Genomic DNA, 23,587 nt, shown 5'->3' with positions numbered 1-23,587 from the left:
CATCCAGATCATCGTGAGCCAAATATAGGCACCAAATTTGACAGCTAAAACCGAGTCGTTTACCTAAAAACATGGGAGTATGTTATGCTTAACTTCTTTTACCAAGCAATCCACCCACATCCGATCCGTGACAGAATGAACGACAGCATACAGTGAGGAATAAATTAATGAAATGGAACATAGCCGTTGGGTGATGATGGTATCTTTGATGACATCACACTTCAGTCACTGTACACTGGCCATCAGGCATTCTGGACCTTCCACTGCTACTGGATGAAGAAGGGGGAGAGGCTGACTCTGCGCCAGGAGGGGCTCTGTCCTCTGGATTCAGTCTTTGCCTCCGTGGCCTACCCTCCCAGGGCTCCACGCGCTCTCCATCTCCCCCTTCTTCTTCTTCCTCCTCCTCCTCTTCCTCATCGTCGCTCCAGTCGCCAGAGCCAGACTCGTCCACGGAGGTGTGAGGGTCAGAGGACCTGGAGGGTGAGGCCTCCTCCTCCTCGTCTTCTTCCTCTCCTTCCCCAGCCTCAGACCGCTCGTGAGAAGGTGTGGGCCTGGGGCTGATCTGCAGTTGGGAGAGAGCATCCTCCAGAGTGGGGCTGCTGCTGCTGTCAGGCTGACCACCAAGGGAGGTGGGAGGTCTGGCAGGGGCTGTAACAGTAGAGGGGATACCTGTAACCGGCTGCTGTACACCTGCTACTGTGGTATCAGCCCCATCAGCAGAGTTCTCTCGACCGGCTGCCCCAATGGCCCCAGGAACAGCCTCAGTGTCCAAACGCAGTCCCGCCACTCCCTTCTTGGGGATATCCAAAACGTCCCTCTTCATCTTGCGTCTACGGCCGTGCTCGTTGCGCCTGTACTGCACCATGTTCTCCAAGTCGGCTACATACAAAAACCCAGCTATCAGCATTTCAGCCGTTTTCTTGCCCTTGGAGAAAGCGTCCTCCAGCTCGCGGCTGGTTCGCTCATCATACTGCCACCAACCATTACGGCCCTCATAATACCAGGCATGATCACTTGCAGCCCCACCCCGACCTCCCGCCGATGCCTTTAGCTCCTCCGGAGAGAGAAGGGTAGGCCTTTCCAGGAAGTCATCTGGTACTTCCTGTCTGCAGAGAGCACATCGTTTGCTCTGCCAGGATGCTCCCTTCACACACAGGAAACAGAAGACGTGATGGCATGGCAGCTGGACCGGGTGGACGCAGCTCTGCAGACAGATGGCACACTCTGGTACAGACAGGGCCGGGGATGAGTTGCTGGAGCCAGAGCATGAGGATTCTGCACTGTTCCCACTGCCACCACCGCTGTTGCTGCCTTTCTTACTGGATGGAAGCGAGCTAACAGAGTGGTCTACCTCCCCACAACTAGCCATCCTTAGGAAGTACTAAGGAAAGGGGACAATGGTAAATAATGGTTATAGTGAGCATGTTAGTTATTAATTTTACTATTATCAGTACTATTCACTTATTAAAAAAAAAAAAAAAAAAAAAAAAAAAAAAAATCAGTATTTAAGATTATTATTATTGTCGTTTTAAGGTCCACAAGTGATCAAACTTCTAGTGATACAATATATAATATGCAATGACAGCACTTTTATATTTTACTGCTGGTGTCCATGATCACATCAACTGCAGGTCACTGCCACTAAACAGCAAAAAGTCCCAAGATTAAGTTAAACTAAGAATCATAAAGTATAGCATATAGTATCGAACTATACTATACTCTATATGTCATATGTAACCTCAAATAGGGCTGACAGACATGTTATTTGATACTTACTGGAATTACCCTTAATTCTGATGTATCATTAGGAGAGCTGATGGACCTTCAAGCTTGCCACTGCCTAAAGAAAGAGAGCAGTCGGTGAAATGCATTTGTTTTCAGACAGTCCTGAAAATAGGTACAATTGTGATACACAATATCAAGTTATTCTTTATGTAAACCTTATATGACAAGCTGGCCTGATGTGAAAACGGATTAGCTAACGTTAGAAGCGTTAATTCACTTAGCTATGACTAAAATGCAAGGGTTTACTTAAGTCTGTGGAACAAAGGGCTGCTCTGTTAACTGACTACAAACCGTAAACTGTGTCAGCTAACTAAACCCAGCTGACTTATGACAGCGGTAATGATGAACACAGCTAACACAGATCTAATATTCGCACTAACTGGTGACAAACTAGTTAATCTAGCTAACGTACAAAAAAAGCAAGCAGTTTGTTGTTACAAAGTACAAACACAGGCCAAAGAACAGAAGGATTTCTCGACTGGCAAAGCGATCATAACAATAGGACCTGTTGTAGCTAACTGGCCAAGCTGACGGCAGCATTCTGACTCCAGCAAATAGACGGAGATCATCTGACGGTGCTAGCTTCTTTTTTTTTTTTTTTTTTTAGCAGGGAGACACAAACAACAAGGATAATCATTTTTTTTCTCACGACAGAGGCAATACAACGACTGCGTAGGTAACGTACCTTTATATGTTGCTGCGTTGGTCTGGTGTGTAGTTACAATTCGTGTAACGGCACTAGCTAATTCGTATCGCTAATTTACCGACTTCCAATGTTAACTGGCTTTGTTTTCCTCCGAAAAAGGAGCTGAGATAAAGACGACGACGTAACAGTACGCGCTGACGCAAATTGACGTAAAAACGCACGCCCTTTATACTCTGTACGCATGACAGTGTGTGCTTGTCTTCCTGGTTGCTCGTGGCTAGAGGACGTTGGAGTCACAGAGGAGAGCGGCTCGTCAAACATTTTTATTTTCACTGAAGTTAAAAAAAAAGAAGAAGTAACAAACAAAAATGTTTGCCCGTGCAGTGAGACCGACCGTGAGCCTGGCTCGGAGCCTTTCCACCTCGTCGCAGAACAACGCCAAGGTGGCGGTGCTGGGAGCGTCAGGCGGCATAGGCCAACCGCTTTCTCTGCTTCTCAAGAATAGCCCCCTGGTGAGTCACCTCTCCCTGTATGATATCGCCCACACCCCCGGTGTGGCTGCAGACCTCAGCCACATCGAGACGAGGGCCCAGGTGACCGGCCACATGGGTCCCGACCAGCTGGATGCTGCTCTGCAGGGCTGCGATGTCGTGGTCATCCCCGCCGGTGTGCCCAGAAAACCCGGCATGACCCGCGATGATCTCTTCAACACCAACGCCACCATTGTAGCCACCTTGGCCGATGCCTGCGCCCGCAACTGCCCCGAAGCCATGATCTGCGTCATTGCCAACCCTGTCAACTCCACCATACCTATTACATCAGAGGTCATGAAGAAGTATGGCGTTTACAACCCCAACAGAGTGTTTGGTGTCACAACCCTGGACATTGTCAGAGCAAACGCGTTCGTAGCAGACCTCAAAGGCCTTGACCCAGCTCGCGTCAATGTACCAGTCATTGGAGGTCATGCTGGGAAGACCATCATTCCCCTCATTTCCCAGTGCACACCAAAAGTGGAGTTCCCTGCTGACCAGTTGGCTGCTCTGACTGGTAGGATCCAGGAGGCCGGCACGGAGGTGGTGAAGGCCAAGGCCGGAGCCGGATCTGCTACCCTCTCCATGGCCTATGCTGGTGCCCGCTTCACCTTCTCCGTCCTGGACGCCATGAATGGAAAGGAGGGTGTGGTGGAGTGCGGCTATGTCAGGTCTGAGGAGACAGAGTGCAAGTACTTCTCCACACCTCTTCTCCTGGGGAAGAACGGCATTGAGAAGAACCTTGGGCTGGGCAAGCTGACTGCCTTCGAGGAGAAGCTGGTCGCCGACGCCATGGATGAGCTGAAGTCTTCTATCAAGAAGGGCGAAGATTTTGTGGCTAATATGAAGTGAACAGGGGGACATTAAGTCAGTTAAAAACAGACACAAGCAGTTGTAATTGATCATTTGTTCCTGATCTTAACTTAAAAGGCATCCTGGTTAATTTCAAGATCTGTCAGTGTTTCCCCTTATGTTTTTGTTTTAGCAGTGAGATCATCTTAATCAGAAATCCTGGTTTTAAACCAAGGTCGTATTTACTGTGTATAATTTCTATTTTCTGCCCAAACATGGCTTTATTTTGCACTTATGATTTGTGTAAATACTGTACTGTGACTTGTCTATATTTTGCAAATGTCAAATTTAAACAAATTCATATATTTTCATGTACAGTCTGTATTAATGGGGATTTCTCTGCTTAATGAATGAGGAGGAAATACTGTGATCATGCCTGAAGATACCAATGTAGATGTTAACGATGAGCAAAATACTCACTCCACTAATAAACAGTTTAGCTTTAAAAAATGATTCTTTTATTTTCTACATACATAATCTGGCTTGACAGTGACCGCCTTCAATTTACATGTCAAATCTAGTTTATTGACAAACTTTATAGACACTGAAATAGTTAAGATATGGGTTCAAATGCATGCAACTTAATATTAGAGAAGGGATTTAAATTAATTATGTACTACTATGATTGAATGAAATTAGAAAATAATATATATCTTGCTGTGAAGTTGGAGCTTCTTGATGCTAGTTGTCATAGTTTTTTTGATATATTTATTTATACATATTTGCAGAAAAATTAAAGGTTGCCTATTGTCCCTGCAAACTAATAATTACTCCTATCATTTTGACTTGAATAATGACTGGAGGTAGCATAATTACTTTAAACTGCATGGTTGATGATTCACAATAAGTGCTGAGGAACACAACATAATAGTTATAATGATAGTGATCTACCTTCCTTGCTACCATGCACATAACCACTACTGGTATTTATTGGTAGCTCTGTATATTTCTCAATTGCAACAGAAGATGTTCTATTTCTCTTTAGTGACACTAAGAGATACCAGTCAGTGTCTGCGACAAGTGTTCAGGTATGGCAGTGTGTTGATACCCTACTACACCTTCAACTTTCACCCAAATGAGCCCATGGCAACCTTTTGAATCGACAATGACTAGCAGCATAGTGCACTGAGTTTCACTTTCCTTTTACTCTGAGGTTTTAAGCATGTTCAAGTGGATGGCAGAGGAAACATAACAGACACAGGTACAAACCCATTATAGTTTTATTTGACATACAGGTGTTTTTGGTTCCTAGGCAAGGAGCTTTACTGAGAGCACAGATTCCATTTACACAAAAAAGAAAAACCAAGGGTAGATTAGATTCAACACTTATCTGGATCAAACTAGCTTTTGTTCAAGACATACAGAACATATGTTAATGATATTCAGTTTTTGACCATACTCCTTTGATTGACAGCATGCAGGTTCTCCTACATCTGTCACTTGTAGTGATTATGAAGATGTCACAAGATGGCAATTAGCAAACTCACTTTTATTTTTTCTTTACAAATTCTGCACCAAATAAAATAAAGAGATCTACAGAACAGGAACAACAACAATAAACAATTGTTCTACATAATGTTGCAAAATCTACATTCAAAAACCAAGACGCGCAATGTACCAGGGCCCCATTAAATAACCATATCAACAAGCACATAGTATAACGTCTTTGTCTCTCTGTCTGTCTGTCTGCCAGCCCGCCAGTCCGCCACACAGTCACAGACATTTCTCACTTTGTTCTTCAGTCCCAATAGCAGTCTCAGCAGTGTCTCCCGCACATTTCAGCAGAGAGACACTCTCTCAGTGGTGGAAGTGAAGGCTACAGGTTAGGGAAAAAAAAAGACTTTTTAAAGTCCATAGTGGCCCAAGCCTTGTGGCTGAATGTGCCCCATCCCGCTTGTGCATAAACATTATATTCAAATCATACAGGTAGCAGCAACACCCCTGCAGAGAGGGGTCGAGGGGGGTGAACAGTGGGTGAAGATGGGCAAGTTTTGGAGAAGGAAGAATGGGAGGATAACAGGAGGAGGGTGGGGAGGCGCTAGACTTTGTCTGTCCAGAGCACTACTGTACAAGGCCGTCTTCAGGGGAGACTGGGTCTGTGTCGTGGCCTCTGCGATGCCTGTGCTCCGTTTTGTTCCTGTTATCAGAGTCCTCGCGTTCACCTGTGTCCCTCTCTCGATCCCTTTCTCTCTTCCTCTCCCGTCGCCCCTCTTGGTTCTCCTTATCTTTTCGGTTGTTGCGATTCCCCCGTTCTCTTCGCTCATTCTTCCTCCGTCCTCCTGGAAGTTCAGAAAATGAAATAAAGATTAGTGAAGCGAGGAAGAGGGTGAAGCTCGCCATCTTGTCCCCATCAATATCAGGAGATAGTATTCTGTTAACAAGTCTTTCACTACGGAAGCTTTTCATACTGCTAAATCAATATATTTCAATAAGAACGTTTGTATCGTATATAATGCAATTGATACAGCAATAGAAAATGTCCAAAATGTAGGTCTACATGTCAAATAGTCCCAATTGTTATGCATTTGCAACTTAAGAAGTCAATCTCGTAACATATACGCTTATTGTCTAAATTAATGTGTATAATATTTCAGCTAGGGAGCCTCAATCACACATGTTCCATACTAAGATCATTTCTTATTCAGTATTTAGCTGTGGCTATATTAAAGCTGTAATCTTTTAGCTCAACACAGTTTCCTGCTGTTGATTTTCATCTGGCAAACACTAGTTATGGGATTCATAGCTTCAACTCATCCATGCATCAGCCTGTAAGTAAAAAAAATTTTTTTTGAAGGGATCCCTTCAAGTAAGTGTAGCCTTGTTGACTTGAGTGAGAGTGAAAACACTACAAGCATGTTACAGGGTGCAGTTTTTATCACAATGCTCTGTATTCACCACTAGATGCCAGTCTTTAATCACAGACAGCAGCCCTCTCCCTGTGATGAGCAGACCTTTGTCCAAAATAGAAAACCTTTAAATAAACCCCTAACTTATCTGTTCTTGCGACACCATCTCATAAACAAAACCAAGAGTTTTGGAATGCTGAAGGTTTATCTCTGCTCGAGCTACAGCTATTAATGATAATAACAAGATCCATCCCCAGGGAGGTTGGAGACAGGACCTGCAAGTGAAAGCAGAGGAGGCCCTTTCCTGTTGTTGTACTGCTGCTGTTCATGTGTGAGTGGAACGGAGCAGCACGGCCTGCTTGGCCCGTTGGCTGGCCAGTCAGGGATTGTGAAACTGCTGAAGTAGGCAGTAGGCACAGACACAGGGAGAGAGAGAGAGAGAAAGAGAGATAAAGGGAGAGTGAGAGAAAGAGATCTCTCTCTGTCTCTGTCCTGTTCGGCCCCCTATACGCTCATCCTCTCCCTCTCTGTCTGTTTATTATACAAGCCAGGGCTCTGGTTGGACCAAGGACCATATCTGACCCACACATTCTGGGCTAGTGATACCAAGCTATACCTGCCCACTATGTTTAATCTTCTTCTGGAAATAATGAAAGAAGACAGGAGATGGACTTGTGCATATGTGAATATTTGCACAAACTGTAGTATGGACAGCACAGTGTTCAATTGCAAGACAGTGAAAAGTAAGTAAGAAAAATAATCAAAATCAAAGATATTGAAGATAGGTGGGTGCATGGATCAATGGATGGACAGATGGAGTAATCTGGTGCACTGACTCATTCAGGGTCTGTCCCCCGTCCTCTATAAACACAGGAAGTCCCCTACGTTCTCATTGTTTTCTCTGTCCTGACACCATTTACAATTATTTACAAGTTCAGTGGATTAGTCATACTGTAGCCCTCCTGCTTTTGTCGAGCCACAGGAGGAACCTAATCCATGCCAGTGTTAAAATGATTAGGAGCATGTTTATCAAACCAACCTGCGTTTGGTTCATTGGAACATTTTGGGATTTTTGTGTAATGGAACTGTGTAATGACATGTGTGTAATGGTCCCCGAATGAGACAACTTTGGATGTTTTGGATCATTTTCAACAAACATTTAGCACATTGAATAATGTCTGACAGGGAGTGAGTGAGAGGTTGGCTTTGGAGACAACACATGAAAATCTTCCAGTGATTTTATGAACTGGAACTGGAACTTGCACCTGTGATGATATAGCTTCATTTGATTTAAAAAGTTTAAGAAAAGCTTCCACGTTTGCCTTAATTAAAAGTGGAACTGCTTACATCACCAATAAGTCCTGTTCTGGCTGAGACTTGTACAATATGCTGTAAGGCTGCAAAAGTACTACACAAAAATATATAGAAATACATTTCTTCTACAAAATAAGGCGGTAACGTTGTGTTAAAGTTTGTCCAAAAGTGACGATAGGATTGTTCAGGAATTGTAATATTTGACACGGACAAATGATCGAAACTATTACTTCATATTGTATCACTTACACTTATGGCACTATAAATATGGTAGCTTTTGTGCTAAGCTAAGCTAACAGTCTCCTGGCTCTGGATCAGTATGGATTTAAGGATGACGGCAATCATTTGCAAAATGTTACACTTTTCCTTTACATGGTTTCCGTTGATGTAACTGACACAACTGTAAAGCAACTGAAACATTTATTTAACACCCCACTATCTATTTTGTTGTCTAGCAATGGCTCATAAAAGTGAGTACACAAATAATGGTGTAATATAAGAGAGCACTTGTGTTGTCACTCTTTAACCTGTTACCTCATTATATAGCCTATATATACACTATACACTTAAGATTTTGTCATTTGTATTAAGACTAGATACGCTGTAAAAGATTAGTTATGACCAATACAGTATAAATATTGACATTAATTTCAAATGAGAGCAAATCTGGATCCAAAGTCTGGAACTTCTCTTAGGTTCCACATATAATTAGTGCCACATTCAGGACGCATATTACAAGTATTTGTCATCAGTACAACTGAAGGAACATTTGCTATAATTTCTAGTTAATGAGGAAAAATGTATGCAGAAAAAGGTGTTCTCATTTCATCCTGTGTTATTCCTCTAAAAGCTGCACAGTGTAAACACAGACACTAGTGTGGACCTGCTGAATTGTCTGTGTAACTTCTAGAAATATGTTGCAGCACATTGACAAAGGACAGGAGTCAGTACTGAGTGGGACACTGCGCACTGTGTGTGTGTGTGTGTGTGTGTGTGTGTGAGCATGCTGGTGAAAGAGACATGGAGAAAGAAAGAGAGCAGTCAAAGAGATGAATAAAAATCCAGAGAGAGTATTAAATGAACTAAAGATAAAGGTGAGAGTAGGAAACCAACAGAGAGAAAAATGAAAATGAGAGAGTGTGTGTGTGTGTGTGTGTGTGTGTGTGTGCGCACGTGCGTGTTGGAGGAGCACTGTGTGTTTTATGGTGGCACATCCTCCGTGGCAGGCGTTCTGTCGTCCGGGGAGCTTTTGGCGGGAGCCAGGCTGGGATTAAAGGCTATGGGCTGTCCCACAAGAGGAATGCCTGCCGCATGGCCGCCAGGATGTCATGAGGGGGGTTCTGGGTGTGTGTGTGTGTATGTGTGTGTGTGTGTGTGTGTGCGTGTGTGCGTGCGTGTGTGAGAATCAGTCCTCCTCATTGTCTGGTTGATGCTATGTAGCTTGCTCAACTGTATGTTTTTCTGTCTGTATATGTGTCTGTGTGTGTGTGTGTGTGTGTGTGTGTGTGTGTGTCGGGGTCTGTGTCTGTGTCTGTGTGTATGTGTATGTGTATGTGTGTGTGTGTGTGTGTGTTTGTGTGGGAGTTAAAGGGGGCTACGGTTTGCAGGGGGCACACGGTATATCCGGCCACAGAGATAGAGAGGTGAACAGCAGGTCGATCGAAGGACAAATTAGCCGGCCTTAACTTGAGAGAGACGGCGGTGCGGATGATTACGTTCGTAATCTCTAGCCGTGGATAACGGAGGAACAGAGCCAAGTTTCTCTAAGAGTCTTAGCCCGAATATGTCAGCATTTTTCTTCCAGTTTTAACAACTTTTCTGACATGATATCTGTAATTTAAAACATTGTTTCGGGGGTTAATCAGCACAGTGAAGTGGAAGTGATTTGCAATGGTTCTATAGAACTGGAGGAGGTAATGGCTGGAGGAATAAGTTTCAACATTTTCAACATTTTAGGAAATGAGTTTTCCGGTTAAGAGTTATATGACAAGATTGATAACGCTCTCATATCGGTGCATTAAGTATGAAACTGTAGCCAGGAAAGGATTCGCAAGCTAGCCTGGCATTGTTTAAAGTCATGAGAATTCACCTGCCAGCACCAAAAAATTGTTTTAGTGCGTAACTCCCCATAGAACAACAACTTTCTGTTTTGTGTTTGCTTATGGATTAAACAAACAAGATAAGTGTTCATTTGTGAGCTTTAAAGGTGCTGGTAGGCAGATTTTTAAAGTCTTTATGATAAGCTAAGCTAATCACCTGCTAGCTTAAGCTTAATTTTTAATAGACAGACATGAGGGTGGTATCAGTCGTGTCATTTAACCCTCTGCAATAAAGCAGTTGTATTTCCCAAAATGTCAAACTACTTTTAAGAAAGAATGATTAATAAGTTAGGGCATACAAATGGTGAAAGAAGATGCGATGGGTAAAGTAGTAGACTCGTGTGAAGGAGTAAAATGATATAGCGAGGAGAAGAATGGGAAAAGGAGGGGAAGGACGGAGAGGGAGGAGAAGGCAAAAGGAGAGAAAGTGCAAAAGAGGAGGAAAGGAAAAGGAGGAGGAGGATGTATCAGTGTCTGAGGGCTGCTGGAGGATTACTGGGGGCTCTCTGAGGTCGGACCACTGACCCCCTAGCGTGTGCAGAACGTAAACAGTGAGGAGAGGACGCGCCGAAGCAGATAATTAGCTCTCATTTACTGCGGATGCTCTTGGAGCAAGGGCAACCGGGTAATCACAAGCAAGGGGCAACATCGATAAACTACACACAGCTTTCTCTTTCTTTCTTTCTTTCTTTCTTTCTTTCTTTCTTTCTTTCTTTCTTTCTTTCTTTCTTTCTTTCTTTCTTTCAATTCACCTCCCTTCTCTCTGTACCCCCTCCTTTCACCAGGCTCAGGCTAGATCAACAGAGCCGTCGACTCCACACTAAAGTCTCGGCCCCGACCCGACTGACTGGGAGCGCCACCAGGGAGCTTATATGGGGGTCTGTGTTTTCTTTGGTGTGGTAGGGATGTTTGTGTGTGTGTGTGTGTGTGGAGGGGACGAGGATGGGGCAATGATCAGTAGAGAGATACAGACAGAAAGTTTGAGAGAGAGAGAGAGAGAGAGAGAGAGAGAGAGAGAGAGAGAGAAAGAGAGAGAGAGAGAGGATGGATAGTGGGGGTGACAGAGGGCACATTTCACAGTCTGCCTTACAAATCACGTCGACCCAGTTGACTCCCTTCACAAGTTACCACCAAGAGCAACGGCTGTGTAGTTATTTTAGTGAGACAAAGATGTTATGTGTGTGTATCTGTGTGCATGTGTGTGTGTGTGTGTGTGTCTGTGTGTGTTTTGTGTGCACAAGTGAGTCTGCGAGTGCGTATTTGTGCATTTGTCTGAAAGAGAGGGTGTATCTGGATCTCGATTTGTGCATGTGTTGGTTTGCATGTGTGTGTGTGTGTGCATGTGTGTATTGGCAGCTGTGGGGATAAACCAATACTGATCCCCTGGTCGCCGCGTGCCTCCCAGGGGGAGGATGTTGATGTTGAGCTGGCTGTTTCTGCTCCAGAGTCAACTGCTTTTCTGCTGCATCTCACACACACACAGACACACAGACACACAGACACACACAGACAGACACACACACACACGCGCACGCACACACACCGCACACGCACACACGCACACACACACACACACACACACACACACACACACACACACACACACACACACACACACACAGCCACACACACACACACACACACACACACACACACACACACACACACACACACACACACACACACACACACACACACACACTGTTTGTTCTGTAAGTGTGAGGCCCCAGGGGGCTGGATCTCAGCCTCCTAGCCTGTCTGCGATCTGTCATTTAACACTACAGATCCCAACCAGCTGTAGCCGCCGACCAGCACAGTAACCACACACACGCAGTACACACATAACAGAAAGTGGTCGTAAATGCACCACAGCATCGGGCTTTATAAAGAGTTGTCCCCGTCTGAAAGCAGTTCACTCTCTTCATTAGAAATGATCACGCTATTCCCTGTTTACTAGGAGCAGAGAAAGCAGTTTTGCTGTTTAAAAATCCAAAGAGGTCTTGTGGGAAAACACACAACATACCCATTGCAACATCACACATGTGTGTTCCCCCCGCTGTCCTCACTCTAACCACAATGACAATGCTCTGAGTAAACAGTCGTAGTCCTGAGCGGAAGACCGACTAGCTCTGATGGTACAAGCTGAAGCAGCAAGGTCTGGAATTCATAGAAATCGTACCATGTACTACAAATACAACGAGTGTGATCGGCCAACAGCAACTACAACAGACAATGTCTATGTTGTGCCCATTTAAAAAAAAAAAAAACTGTAACTTTGATAATGTTTTCTTTACCTTGACATTTCCTCCTCTTGACCAGACACTCTTTGGTTTCTGACATCCCAGGGCAGGGATTGCCAAAGGGTGATGGAGACTGGATGAGCTGCCGTGTGCGGGTCTCCTGTCCTCGCTTGAACCCACAGGTTTTACCGGACCGAGAGCAGGGGCTCCACTCGCTCCACTCGCCCACCTCGCAGTGCACTAACAGGGGAAGAATTGGGACAAAGAAGTGAGGGTGAGAAAGTGTTTAGCCATCAAGAGCCAAAAAAGTGGCATCGGGCTATACCAACATGATGGCATCTTTTCTTTTCTGATACAAACACAGACACACACGCACACACACACACACGCACACGCGCACACACACACACACACACACACACACACACACACACACACACACACACACACACACACACACACACACATTGTAAACCCAGATGTAGTAGTAATTAAACTTTTTAGTGGCCACTACTTATTCTTTCATTTAGTTAAAAACCATATTCATTAATAAATCACATTAGTTGTTTGTAATAATCAAATTAAGTATGCAGGGCACAGATCTTATTAAGCACAGATAATTAAGGATCTTACAGTAAATTTCTGTATGGGAGGGGTGGGGTCATTTGAAGTGTTCTGTGCTGAAGCGATGCAAAGGCTCATGGGGGAAAAAAAAGTTCTCGACGGTTTCTATCCTACAGTAGTAAAAGTGTGTTTTAATAATGTTCTGTTAATGTTTTGGGTGAGCATTTATGTTATCTGGGTTTTAGTTTTGTATGGTTGATTTAGTGTTCATGTTTATCTACATTTATTGTTGTACCATGACCGAGACCCGGGGGGGGGGACTGATGGGATTTGGGCAGTGAGGAGAACACATTCACTGGCATGTACACAGATTGTACATTAATAACTCTTGAGTGAAAGTTTCCATGAAGTACTATACATTAGAAAATTAGAATGTTTTGCGTGTGTGTTATCAATCTGTTTTATTGGAATAAATGTATTGAATGCAGTGTTCTTAGAGTCAGGCTGTCATAAAGTAAAACAGATTATATTTATATAAACAAATTATTTCGTATTGTTGGTAAGTAGTCTAATGTTTTGTATGTGTATGTTTCTTTGCACGTTTAAAGCCATAGTGTTTTTTTTAGGAATTCTAAGTAATGACAACAAAACCTTCGGCGTGTCCACATGACACAAGCCCTCTGTGATCGCGCACCACCCCAACCCCTTCTCCACGCAGTTGCTAGTAGCCAAGGAGGACACGGAGGATTAAAAAAACATGATGGACTCTTCAGAAGAGGTAATTATCTTCACTCGACGAAACCAGTTTCTGAACATAGCCATACTGAGAAATACAGAGATAGTTGTGTGGAGCTGATAGTCTTAATTAGCCTTTTTTTAAACTCATTTGGCAATGACGTGAATGTAACGGACGTTCATTAATATGAAAAAGTTACGCACTAAAGCTTTAACTTAACAAGCTCATTTTAGACAACAAAAAATATTTATGTTCACTACTGATTTTTAGTAATGACTACTAATGTGAACTTGATTTGACTTGATCTCTGTGTTAATACAACTTGACCTGTTAAGTTTCACCTTGTGTAAAAACGTAGATAGTTTAGAGCAACGGGTTTCCATGCAAATTTCTAGTAAAGTCAACTAATTTAGGATAACAGTGCACACACACACACACAAACACACACACAAACACACACACACACACACACACACACACACACACACACACACACACACACACACACACACACACACACACTGGACTGACCTTGTGGTGTGCACTCCATGAGTATGTCATTGGACTCGTAGTCCTCTGGACAGACATGGTGGCACCTCCCGCTGAGCTGGTACAGGCCTGGCCTGCACCGCGTGCATGTCTCACTGTTCGCACACACCTCACACTCTGCAGGGCACCCTGCTAAGACAAAAGCACAGTTATGTATCCATAGTAGTGGCCAAAGTTTACACATAAACATGTGTGCTTCATTCCAAAGTCAGAATTAGTAGTTTAGTATTTGTCTTCATGAATAATGTGGGTAAACTACAAGGTAAATAGAGTTAAATAAAGGGCAAAACCTGTGTTTTTGTTCTGTCCCTGAGAATTGTGAATACTCACTGGGAACACACTCCCTCTCTGTGTCACTGCGGGCCAGCCCCTCAGGGCAGTTCTCCTGGCACTTGCCCAGGTGAAGGTAGAATCCTGCTCGGCAGTGTGTGCAGAAGTGCTTGTTGAAGCAGGAGTCGCACTCCGACCTGCACTCTGACAGAGAGACACAGACCCACCGCCAGCGTTTATTTAAACTGCACAAGTTATCGCGTGTGTCCTGTGTGTTAAATATACAGAGTGTCAGTGTGTATGTGTTCGTGTGTGCATATCTCACTGGAAATACAGTCAGGAATATAGGCCACGGCAGTGAGATTGTGTTACACAGTGGATATATGATTTTCAGTAAAGCAACGCTTGGTTTAATTTAATGTCAGCAAAAGGAAACATACTTAACAGGGTTCAAGTTACTTGAGTACATACCGTATGGATATATAATGCTATATTTCACAATCAGGTCTTGAAACTTCTTGTAAAGAAGGTAAAACACACTGTTACGAGGCCACATTTAACTCAAGACGAGGTATGCCCGTCCCTTCAGAGGGCAATTAATTACACAGAAGTCTGTAGGTGTGGTAATTATGTTTATTCAAATTGGGAGCATGCAATGCCAGGGATATTTATATTCATATTCTGCTACACAAATACAGTTAGTTGCTCGTTGTGGCTTACTTGTGCAGGTGTTTCTTTCTCGGGAGCGTGTGTCGTAAAAGCCTGGAGGACAGGAAGTCATGCACACTCCGATCTGCTTCATCCCAATCCTCTCCAAATGCATGAAGAAGCGCGGCTTGCAGGACAGGCAGCCATTGTAGTCAGAGCAGGTCAGACAGCCACCCTGCTGGCACCCTGAGCTCACACCAGAGATCTCTGTTGACGGAAGCAGGGGGGTGTTTAAGTATGATTTTTACACGGTATAAGATTTTTACTTTTCAGGCATTTTAATATATGAAAGTGGAATCATACGGATAGCTTGCTAGATTTGCACAATTCTGGTGAGATGACAGCATTTGATAAGCCACAGTGCCCCAATTCAATGCCAGGCACTTTGTAAGTAGTAACACCAGCCTCCCTCTTATTCAAAGCTCATAGCAGAGACTCACTTTCTGTTGGTGCCAAGGATGGACGTACACTAGTAACCTCTGGTAGCCTCTCTATAAAATTGTAATCAATTTAGCACTAAAACATTTAGGGATTTTTATATTTATTTATATTTTCGTCAGCTGAGGACCCAATGTTAGATCCATTTTAAGTCCTAGAAAATAAGACACCAAGTGATAAAATCCATAACCTTATTGGTTATGGATTTTCGTTTTACTAAATCCAACTTCCCATTCATACCAGCCTCTTTAACATACATCCCTGTACTACCCGGGCTCTAAAACTTCCATCTTGCTACCTAAAACAGCCAAGGAACAAAGGAAAGCATCCCATGTACTATACCTGGAACAAAAAGTTCCTCCTACGGCTGTCTACCATATGGTATGAATGACATTTGTGCAGAGTACGATGGGAAATTAAATTTTTTGTTAATGTTTTAATTGTTTTTTGTTATGGTGCCATGCACAAATCAGGATCAGGCTGATACATGAATCTACAAAGTTCCAACCAGATTGTGGAAGTTTTGAGTTTATACATTTTAAACAGTGTGGGGTCAGTGCAGTGCAGGTATCAGGTCAGACTGTCCTGTGGCACCACTGCAATATGCTTGGCTCTACTATACCAACATCAGTGGATTTTTAAAGATGCTTTTAAGTTTCACAGTGGATCAACAATGTTACATTTTGTTATAGTGTATGTTACATCACACCTATCATTCTTCCAGTTTCAGTAAATAAATCAGTAACAAAAAAGAAAGAAAGAGAAAATTGTTTTAAATATTTTAACTGAAAATACTATACTGATTTAGCATAGCATCTTCATACAGATCTTTTCAAATGAGGAAACAATCTGAAACTGTGTGTTTTAACATCTGATGAATAAGTTTATTATTTTAAGTATTAAAATATTTCAGTCAGGTTTTGTGTCATGTTTTTCCAACAATGAGGGCAAAGGGAAAACAGAAAGTAAACTTTATTACGAAGTGTTAATTAACAGTATCATATATAACTAATCACCTACTGTCTCAGCAAAGTGACTGTGACAATAACAATGACAGCTATTTATACTATGTTTATAACCCTGTTTATGTAATGACTACTAATGTGAACTTGATTTGACTTGATCTCTGTGTTAATACAACTTGACCTGTTAAGTTTCACCTTGTGTAAAAACGTAGACAGTTTAGAGCAACGGGTTTCCATGCAAATTTCTAGTAAAGTCAACTAATTTAGGATAACAGTGCACACACACACACACACAAACACACACACAAACACACACACACACACACACACACACACACACACACACACACACACACACACACACACACACACACACACACACACACACACACTGGACTGACCTTGTGGTGTGCACTCCATGAGTATGTCATTGGACTCGTAGTCCTCTGGACAGACATACATAAGCCCTGTAGTGTTTAGTTTATGTTGATATATTTTACAGTAGGGGTTCCATCCCCCATTCTTTACTAATTTGTGGGATGATTCACCAGACTTTGTCTGCCATGGATGAAAGCTCTGGTTGTAGGTTTTATTCATTTTAATTGTATGTTGACAATTTGTCACATACATTTTAATGTATCTAAAGTTACAGCATGTGCATTCATAACAAAAAAATCCAAAGATTTGAAAAAAATCGGGCTTAAAATATTAAAGAACTAATTGTTTCTTGGAAAAGCTTCTACAGTATTTCATCCTTTTCAGTATCTGATTGCAGTTTGTGGCCAAAAACAGTAACAAAAAGAGGGCTTGGGTGGTTGGATGGGGATGTAGATATATGTTCTGAAACATATATACCAGATACACCTGACAGGTTCCACTCCTCACTCCTCTGTTAGAAAGACCATTGTTGAGTTGAATCCAGAAAATGGTACGGGGCTATAAGAAATGAGAACGTCAACTCAGGGACAAGCATGTTACAGCCTACTTATATATAGGAGCGACACCTGTGACATAAAGTCAATGTGTAGGCATTAGACATGAGAGACGTTCCATGCTTTACATACTTATGTGCACCTATGCTGCATTGGTACTCCATTACCAAAGACATTGATTAGAAAAAGTTGCAGTACTCACACATGTTGGCAAATCAAAAGCAACCCCTGTAAGTGTCCTAGGAATTGGTTTTCCTCTCCAGCCTTGGCATCTCATGCCACTGCTTTAAGCTGGCCCTCTTCCTTCTTCTCTAAGTTTGGGGTTTGGCTGCCGGTTTACCATAGATCATGGATACTTTGTTTGAAATATCTCGACAATCTTTACAACTGCTGTCCATTTGCCCACATGTGTTCCTGCCAAGTTGCCCTGATTCACAGAAGTCTTAAGACACAGGAATTTGGCCTTGCCCTCGCACTTGCACCGACAAAACCTCAGTTGGACTTGCATAACATACCAACAAAGTCACATATGAATAAACACATTCACATGCCTACACACACAAACACAGATGGTTCATGGAGAAAATAGAACTTTGCAACAAAACAGAGGTAACATGAAAAAACAGTGCCTTAAGTAATGAATGTGTACCTCTATGTTTAACTTTAAATCAAATTTGAAATAACCCAATTTTCATCCTCCACTGAGCTGACCTGATAAACTATATAATATATATAAACCCAACTGTTAGCACCCACATGCCTTCATTTGTGGATGCACCATCGCAGACAGGAAGCCCAGAGCTCGGGTTCAGTCTCTGCATGGTAATTTTCGGCTAGTTGACTCAATGGTCATTGACTCCCATCTTACTCTTACCCCCTTCTTTCCCTCTGAAGTCTGTACTCATTCACCCCTTCACCAACTAATTCTTCCATCCACCCCGATATCTCTGGAAGTGTTAGATATCTGCATCTTTGGAGGAAGTTTGGATTCTGTAGAAGCACTTGTCAATTAATGGGTAGAATGGGTAAAAGTTTATTTCCTTACTGCGAAACGTGAACGAAACCTTCAGCTTGGAAAGAAATGAATGAATGCGTCGGTGCTGCCATCTCACAAGTGAATTACATCATGGTTGAGTCCATAAAACACATTTTCAGGATTTCATTTTGAACCAAAACAAATTGATACTAAATTGTAAAATGGAAATGTCACAAGAAGCACACTGTTAACACTGTTTTCATTTTTAGGACAATATTCAAGAAACCAAGCGCTAGAGTACTCTCAGTCGAATATCCTGCCCACCCCTCACTGTGTTGAGAGGCTCTTTAATATTGTTTAGGGGGAAATAAACATTCAAAAGGGAAAATCTGCATGTCTTGATGCAGCGTAGGGTATAAAGCAGACTCTACAACGTCTAAATGTCCTACAATAGTACAACACAGACACATATTTAAGTGAGAATTATCAACCTATTCATACAGTAGGAGATGCACCTTGACTTTTATCATTAAAACTGATGTCTGATGCCATTATATGTCAGTTTGCTGCAGTTTAAATAAGATCTATATATAAAGGCTATGTATAGGCTGTTTCACCCTGCTGAACAGAAAAATACGTCCATGCTTAGTATGTCAGGTCTGACCTAAACTACATTGAACACAGCTTCCAAGAGCAAAGGTTACACAAGGACCCCTTTAAAACTACATAATAAACACACCGTTAAGCCCAGATGCTGCAACTCCCTGCTTTTTTTTTTTTATCACCACTTTGGTGGTCAAGAGGGAAGAAATTGCATCGAAAACGGTCCAGGTGCGGATTACAGATTTGAACTCTGTGTATAAAAATAAAAGAAATGTAGTAAGAAGTTTCAGCCCCAGGTGGCAGGGATAAAAACATCACTTTGAAGGTCTATTATTGTAGATCACAGGCAGTTTTTGGCCACGCTGGCAAGCGATACTCAAAATATTTCAGTTGTCACTGCTCTTCTCTAACAGACTTAGTCACAGAGCACATCTGGAGACCCTCAGTGATAACGTGTGCGTAGGAAGAATAGAAAAATATACTTTATTGATACTTATTTCAGTGTCATGGAAAAAGGCTGGCCGTAGCTCAGGAGATGAGACATAATGTTGGACCTCGGGGAGATATATGGGAGATGAAATACCACCAGACTTGAAAAGGTTTTCAGTATGGAACATCTCTGGTGTTTTATGGGGCCTGCTAGCAAATTTGCATTAACTCAGATTTTGAACAGTAAAAAGAACAAGATGGGACATGATTTTAAATTATGATAGAGTTCAATATTCTGACTGGCACAAAGATTAGCCTACTCTTTATGATCTGCGCCAACATCACAAAAAAAACTTTTCCGCATGAAGTCCAAAATGTGGCAGCGTGAGGGAGTAAATTGAACATGGAGGCTATTTAACGAAACATAGCGAGCTATGAATATCCATGCGAGCAGGCCTGGCAGCCGGGCAGCACACTCCGCGCCTGAAGTCTGCTGCTCTGACCGCTAGAGAGCGACGGGAACCAGGAGACTGTGCGCAAAGAGCAGCGGCTGCAGGTGACACGCACAGCAATTCATTTATTACATTAAGATTCAAAGGAAACATTGTAAAAGTGGTTAAATTACTAAAGGTATCATGGATGGACCATACAATTAAAGAGCTAATAGGCTGGAGCATGCGCTGGAATTTCATCAACCAATTTAAGAGTAGCTCCCCCGTTTTATCACAGCAATTTAGTAAGTTGGAGTGCGTAAACCTCATAATGCATAAATGCTTTTTGGGAGAGTGGAAATTGGCGATAATATTTCTATTATCTTGAATAGCTTTAAATCACTCATATGCTTATCTTATATGGGAAATAAGTTGAGTTTTGATCTTGTAGTTTTTAATCATAGGATATGGAGAGAGAAAACAGCAAAGATCAGAAACAACTTACATCAAAGGAACATTGTGGCAGTTGAGCGCCTGTGTAGGATTGTTTAGTGACCTACTGCTACAAATTTACCAATTTACCATTCATTCATTTAGACATTGAGAATAAACAATTGGATTCGCACGTGCACACGCATCGTATCGCACTTTACTCACGTTTATTTGGCCGGTGCCTGGAGCTGCTGTGCTGCTGACAACCAGTGTAATCCATGCAGTGCAAGATGATCAAAACAAAGGAGATCAGTTGTAATTGCATAGTAGCCCAGAGATGAGACTCTTAAAGCCAATGTCAATGTTTACCAAGTCACTTATTGGATACGATTCCGTGTTCTTCCCCCCAGACGGAGGCAGAGTGTGGAGGTTAGATAATTCCTAGATACAGCAGGACCCCCAGCTATGTGGTGATATGTGGTGATGGTAGTGTACGGTGGCCCAATGATGCCTGGGCCGCTTAGACTGTAACATCCTGGATAGGATCTTCATATGTGCCAAGAAAGCCAGACGGAGTCAGGGATCCGTTATCCGTGCTGTGATAAAGACCATGCCTTCCAAAAAAACAAACAAACACACGAAAAAGCTGGATTCTCATACGGTGTGCGCAGGAGAACAGCAAAACCAATCATTAGTGTAGGTCAGAAAGATGAATATAATTATTGTTATTTATGAGTAAACATGACCCTCAAAGAGTTTGCGTTATCATATCCATGTGCAGAACTCCAAATGGACCTTTCTCCCCCTCTCCCCGTCTCTCTCAGTGGAGATGCGCCGTGCGTCCCGGTGTGTGTGGATACCCTAATGTGCCAGGCGCGCCGAGGGTCTCGGCTTCATCTCAGCATCAGCTAAAGTACAAACAAAGTGAAAAGCCACCACAGGACCAACACTAGTAAAGACAAAATGAATCTGTAAGTTGAAGGTTTCGTAGTTCTTTTGGCTGTCAAACGCACTCCTCCTCTCGCTCGCTGTCGGCGGCTGCAGGCAACTGAACCAAAGTAAATCTCCGCAGTTTCAGCGCTTTTGTGCTTTGCGTGCAGGACCCATTCACTCCCCTCCTGCCGGCCGGCTGATGACTTCAGCCCTCTGCTGTCTCTCTGTCTCTCTCTCTCCCCCTATGAGCTCCAAAGTTTATTTAGAGGGCAAGCCCCCCCGCGTCAGAGAGACAGAGAAAGAGAGAGAGGGAGAGAGAGAGAGTTTAGAAATGTGTACTGGGGCTTCTTTATGATTCCTGTCTGGCATTGTGCTCCCTTACAGCAACTTTTAACATGAACTGCATGTAAAAATGATGGATATGAATAGACTCAACTAGAAACCAACTCCTCTTTTTTAACTGATAAAATTGATATTGTTTTTCCATTTCTAAATTGACAATCTTGTTATTTGTTAAGTATTTTTTTTCATGCATGTCATTCTAACCAATAAGGTCCTTGAGAATGATTTTTAATTTGGCAAACACAACACATGCTGGACACAACCCCAGCAGCCAGGTTAGATTCCATCAGTGCTAAATGAGAAAAAGAAGGGCTCCGTTATGACAGCAGGTGTTACTCAGTCATTTTGTCATTTGGCTCCTTTCCTCCAAATGTTAGTATGAGTTTATGTTCAAAGAGAAAGGGTGACATGTCATTCCTTATCCTGACTGAGACTATTATTTATCCACCTTGACAATGTGAGATTAGCACAGATATTACGGACTTTACAGTCACCTTATAGTAATATGGATTTTCTTCAGGATATATTTGTGCATATGTTTATGAGATTACTCTAGGAAGAATGGTTCCTTGAGAAAATAAGTAGTTTGAATAATGTGGCCAGTATTTGTATTTCCAATTGTGACATTTGAAACTGAAATGTACCTAAAGATGATTCCGGTGTACCGGAAAGTAATGTATTCATGCTCCAGGTAGCTTATAGGATATTACTGTGTGGTCTAATAACTTTCTGTTATTGAGTAAAGACCTTTTTTTTTCCACAGAAAAACTCAAGCACCAGCAGCAGCAGCATCTCATCTTATGACCTCTAGAGGGAGTTAGTTCCACAAAAGCTTGAAGCACATTGTCATAACACACAAGCATGACTATCAGTGAGTAATTTGCTGTCCAAATGTGATGTTGTTTGTATTGTCACAATATGGAGGACTGATCAACAGGAAAGAACGCCACACAAATTTAAAAGACGTATCTTAAAAATCACATGACAGGAGCATTCCGGACTTTCATCACATTGAGCAAATGATAATACTAACTTGCCGATCATCAATCATTGTTCCAGATCAGTTGTCAGAGCCTCAGTCGGCAGGTTTGGGAGTTTTGGTGATAATTGGTTTTAAATGAAGAGACTTTGCTGTATAACGCCAGGCTTAGTGAATGGTGGCCTCTTTAGATGGAAGCAGAGCGGCGTAAAAGGGGGAGCTGAAGCCTCATTTGTCTAACTGGTGTGTTGATGTTTAGGGGGAACAGTATGCACAAGTCCAGTGCTTCTCCTCGCTGTGGCTTCTGGGCTTTCATCAGTCACTGTGCTGAGGAAAGCAATGCAAACACAGTGTGGGCTCTTTATGGGAATATTTCCTTCTTTGCCCTGTACTACTAACTCAGGACCAGGACAGTGAACATAACAGAGATTGATGCATTATTTTAAACCCTTTCACATCCACTGAGGCAGACTGCTGAACCCAACTTTACATGTATTAGGCATTTGCCTGCATTTTTTTTTTATAGATTTATATTTCAACAAAAGCACTGTTATGTAATAGAGGATGGAATTTGAGATCACATGTAAGCTCATGTGTGTTAAATTAACATGTTATGCAAAACAATAGCGACAAATTGTAAAATATTCTGACGAAATTATGAAATCTCCCTCCTCCCTATCCTCCGTCCCAGCAGTTTGGTGTAAGGGATGTCAAAGAATAATGCTCGTCTTTGTGTCCCAGTCTGAACTAGCCCCACCATCCCCTGGGGGTAGGAGCGTGTGTGTGTGTGTGTGTGTGTTTGGGTATGTGTGAGTGCATGTGTGTGTGTGTTTGGGTACGTGTGAGTGCGTGTGTGTGTGTGTATGTGGCATTGGGGTGCGCAAGGTTAAGGTCACTTGGTCAGTCCCTGTGACCGTCCAGTGAGTGAATCAGTCGACACCTGTAAATGAAGTCGGGCAGGTGCATAAACCCTCCCGAGCAAGGATGG

General features: G+C 42.6%; 3 protein-coding genes across 4 annotated transcripts in view; 1 reads left to right on the top strand and 2 right to left on the bottom strand.

The window, feature by feature from the left end:
• LOC120561886 (E3 ubiquitin-protein ligase rnf146-like) overlaps positions 1-2,613 on the bottom strand; it is a 4,129-nt gene extending 1,516 nt beyond the window's left edge. The window contains exons 1-3 of the mRNA XM_039805214.1: positions 2,471-2,613; positions 1,777-1,840; positions 1-1,381 (exon numbers count right to left, since the gene is read on the bottom strand). The exon at positions 1-1,381 is cut by the window's left edge and continues 1,516 nt beyond it. Of these exons, the coding sequence (XP_039661148.1) occupies positions 215-1,369 (1,155 nt within the window). The 5' untranslated portion in view covers positions 1,370-1,381; positions 1,777-1,840; positions 2,471-2,613 and the 3' untranslated portion in view covers positions 1-214. The remainder of the gene's footprint in view (positions 1,382-1,776; positions 1,841-2,470) is intronic.
• A 55-nt stretch (positions 2,614-2,668) lies between these two features.
• Positions 2,669-4,263, top strand: mdh2 (malate dehydrogenase 2, NAD (mitochondrial)). Its single transcript, XM_039805215.1, has one exon. The coding sequence runs from the start codon at positions 2,800-2,802 to the stop codon at positions 3,811-3,813; it is 1,014 nt and encodes a 337-aa protein (XP_039661149.1). The 5' UTR covers positions 2,669-2,799; the 3' UTR covers positions 3,814-4,263.
• A 752-nt stretch (positions 4,264-5,015) lies between these two features.
• Positions 5,016-21,499, bottom strand: rspo3 (R-spondin 3). Of its 2 annotated transcripts, none has more exons than XM_039805216.1 (6): positions 20,571-21,499; positions 15,152-15,346; positions 14,492-14,635; positions 14,144-14,293; positions 12,367-12,552; positions 5,016-6,092 (listed from the first exon to the last, which is right to left on the bottom strand). In XM_039805216.1, exons 1-6 carry the CDS (start codon positions 20,668-20,670, stop codon positions 5,875-5,877), a joined length of 993 nt encoding a protein of 330 aa, XP_039661150.1. In that variant the 5' UTR covers positions 20,671-21,499; the 3' UTR covers positions 5,016-5,874. The 2 variants fall into 2 exon arrangements, with proteins under 2 accessions (XP_039661150.1, XP_039661151.1); XM_039805217.1 differs by having other exon boundaries at positions 14,144-14,290.
• Between the last annotated feature and the right edge of the window lie 2,088 nt (positions 21,500-23,587).

Source organism: Perca fluviatilis, chromosome 7 (assembly GCF_010015445.1).
Source record: "Perca fluviatilis chromosome 7, GENO_Pfluv_1.0, whole genome shotgun sequence".
NCBI classification, from domain to species: domain Eukaryota; kingdom Metazoa; phylum Chordata; class Actinopteri; order Perciformes; family Percidae; genus Perca; species Perca fluviatilis.
Note: the sequence above shows the minus strand (reverse complement) of the source record. Positions and strands in the feature narration are given on the sequence as shown.

Bases quoted from the DNA above. Each gene is read 5' to 3' on its own strand.
- mdh2 (XM_039805215.1), top strand. From the start codon at position 2,800: ATGTTTGCCCGTGCAGTGAGACCGACCGTGAGCCTGGCTCGGAGCCTT.
- rspo3 (XM_039805216.1), bottom strand. From the start codon at position 20,670: ATGCAATTACAACTGATCTCCTTTGTTTTGATCATCTTGCACTGCATG. The intron at 14,636-15,151 runs GTAAGCCACAAC...TCTCTCTGTCAG, and splicing joins AGAAAGAAACACCTGCACAA to AGTGCAGGTCGGAGTGCGAC. The intron at 6,093-12,366 runs GTAAAGAAAACA...CTGAACTTCCAG, and splicing joins CAAGAGGAGGAAATGTCAAG to GAGGACGGAGGAAGAATGAG.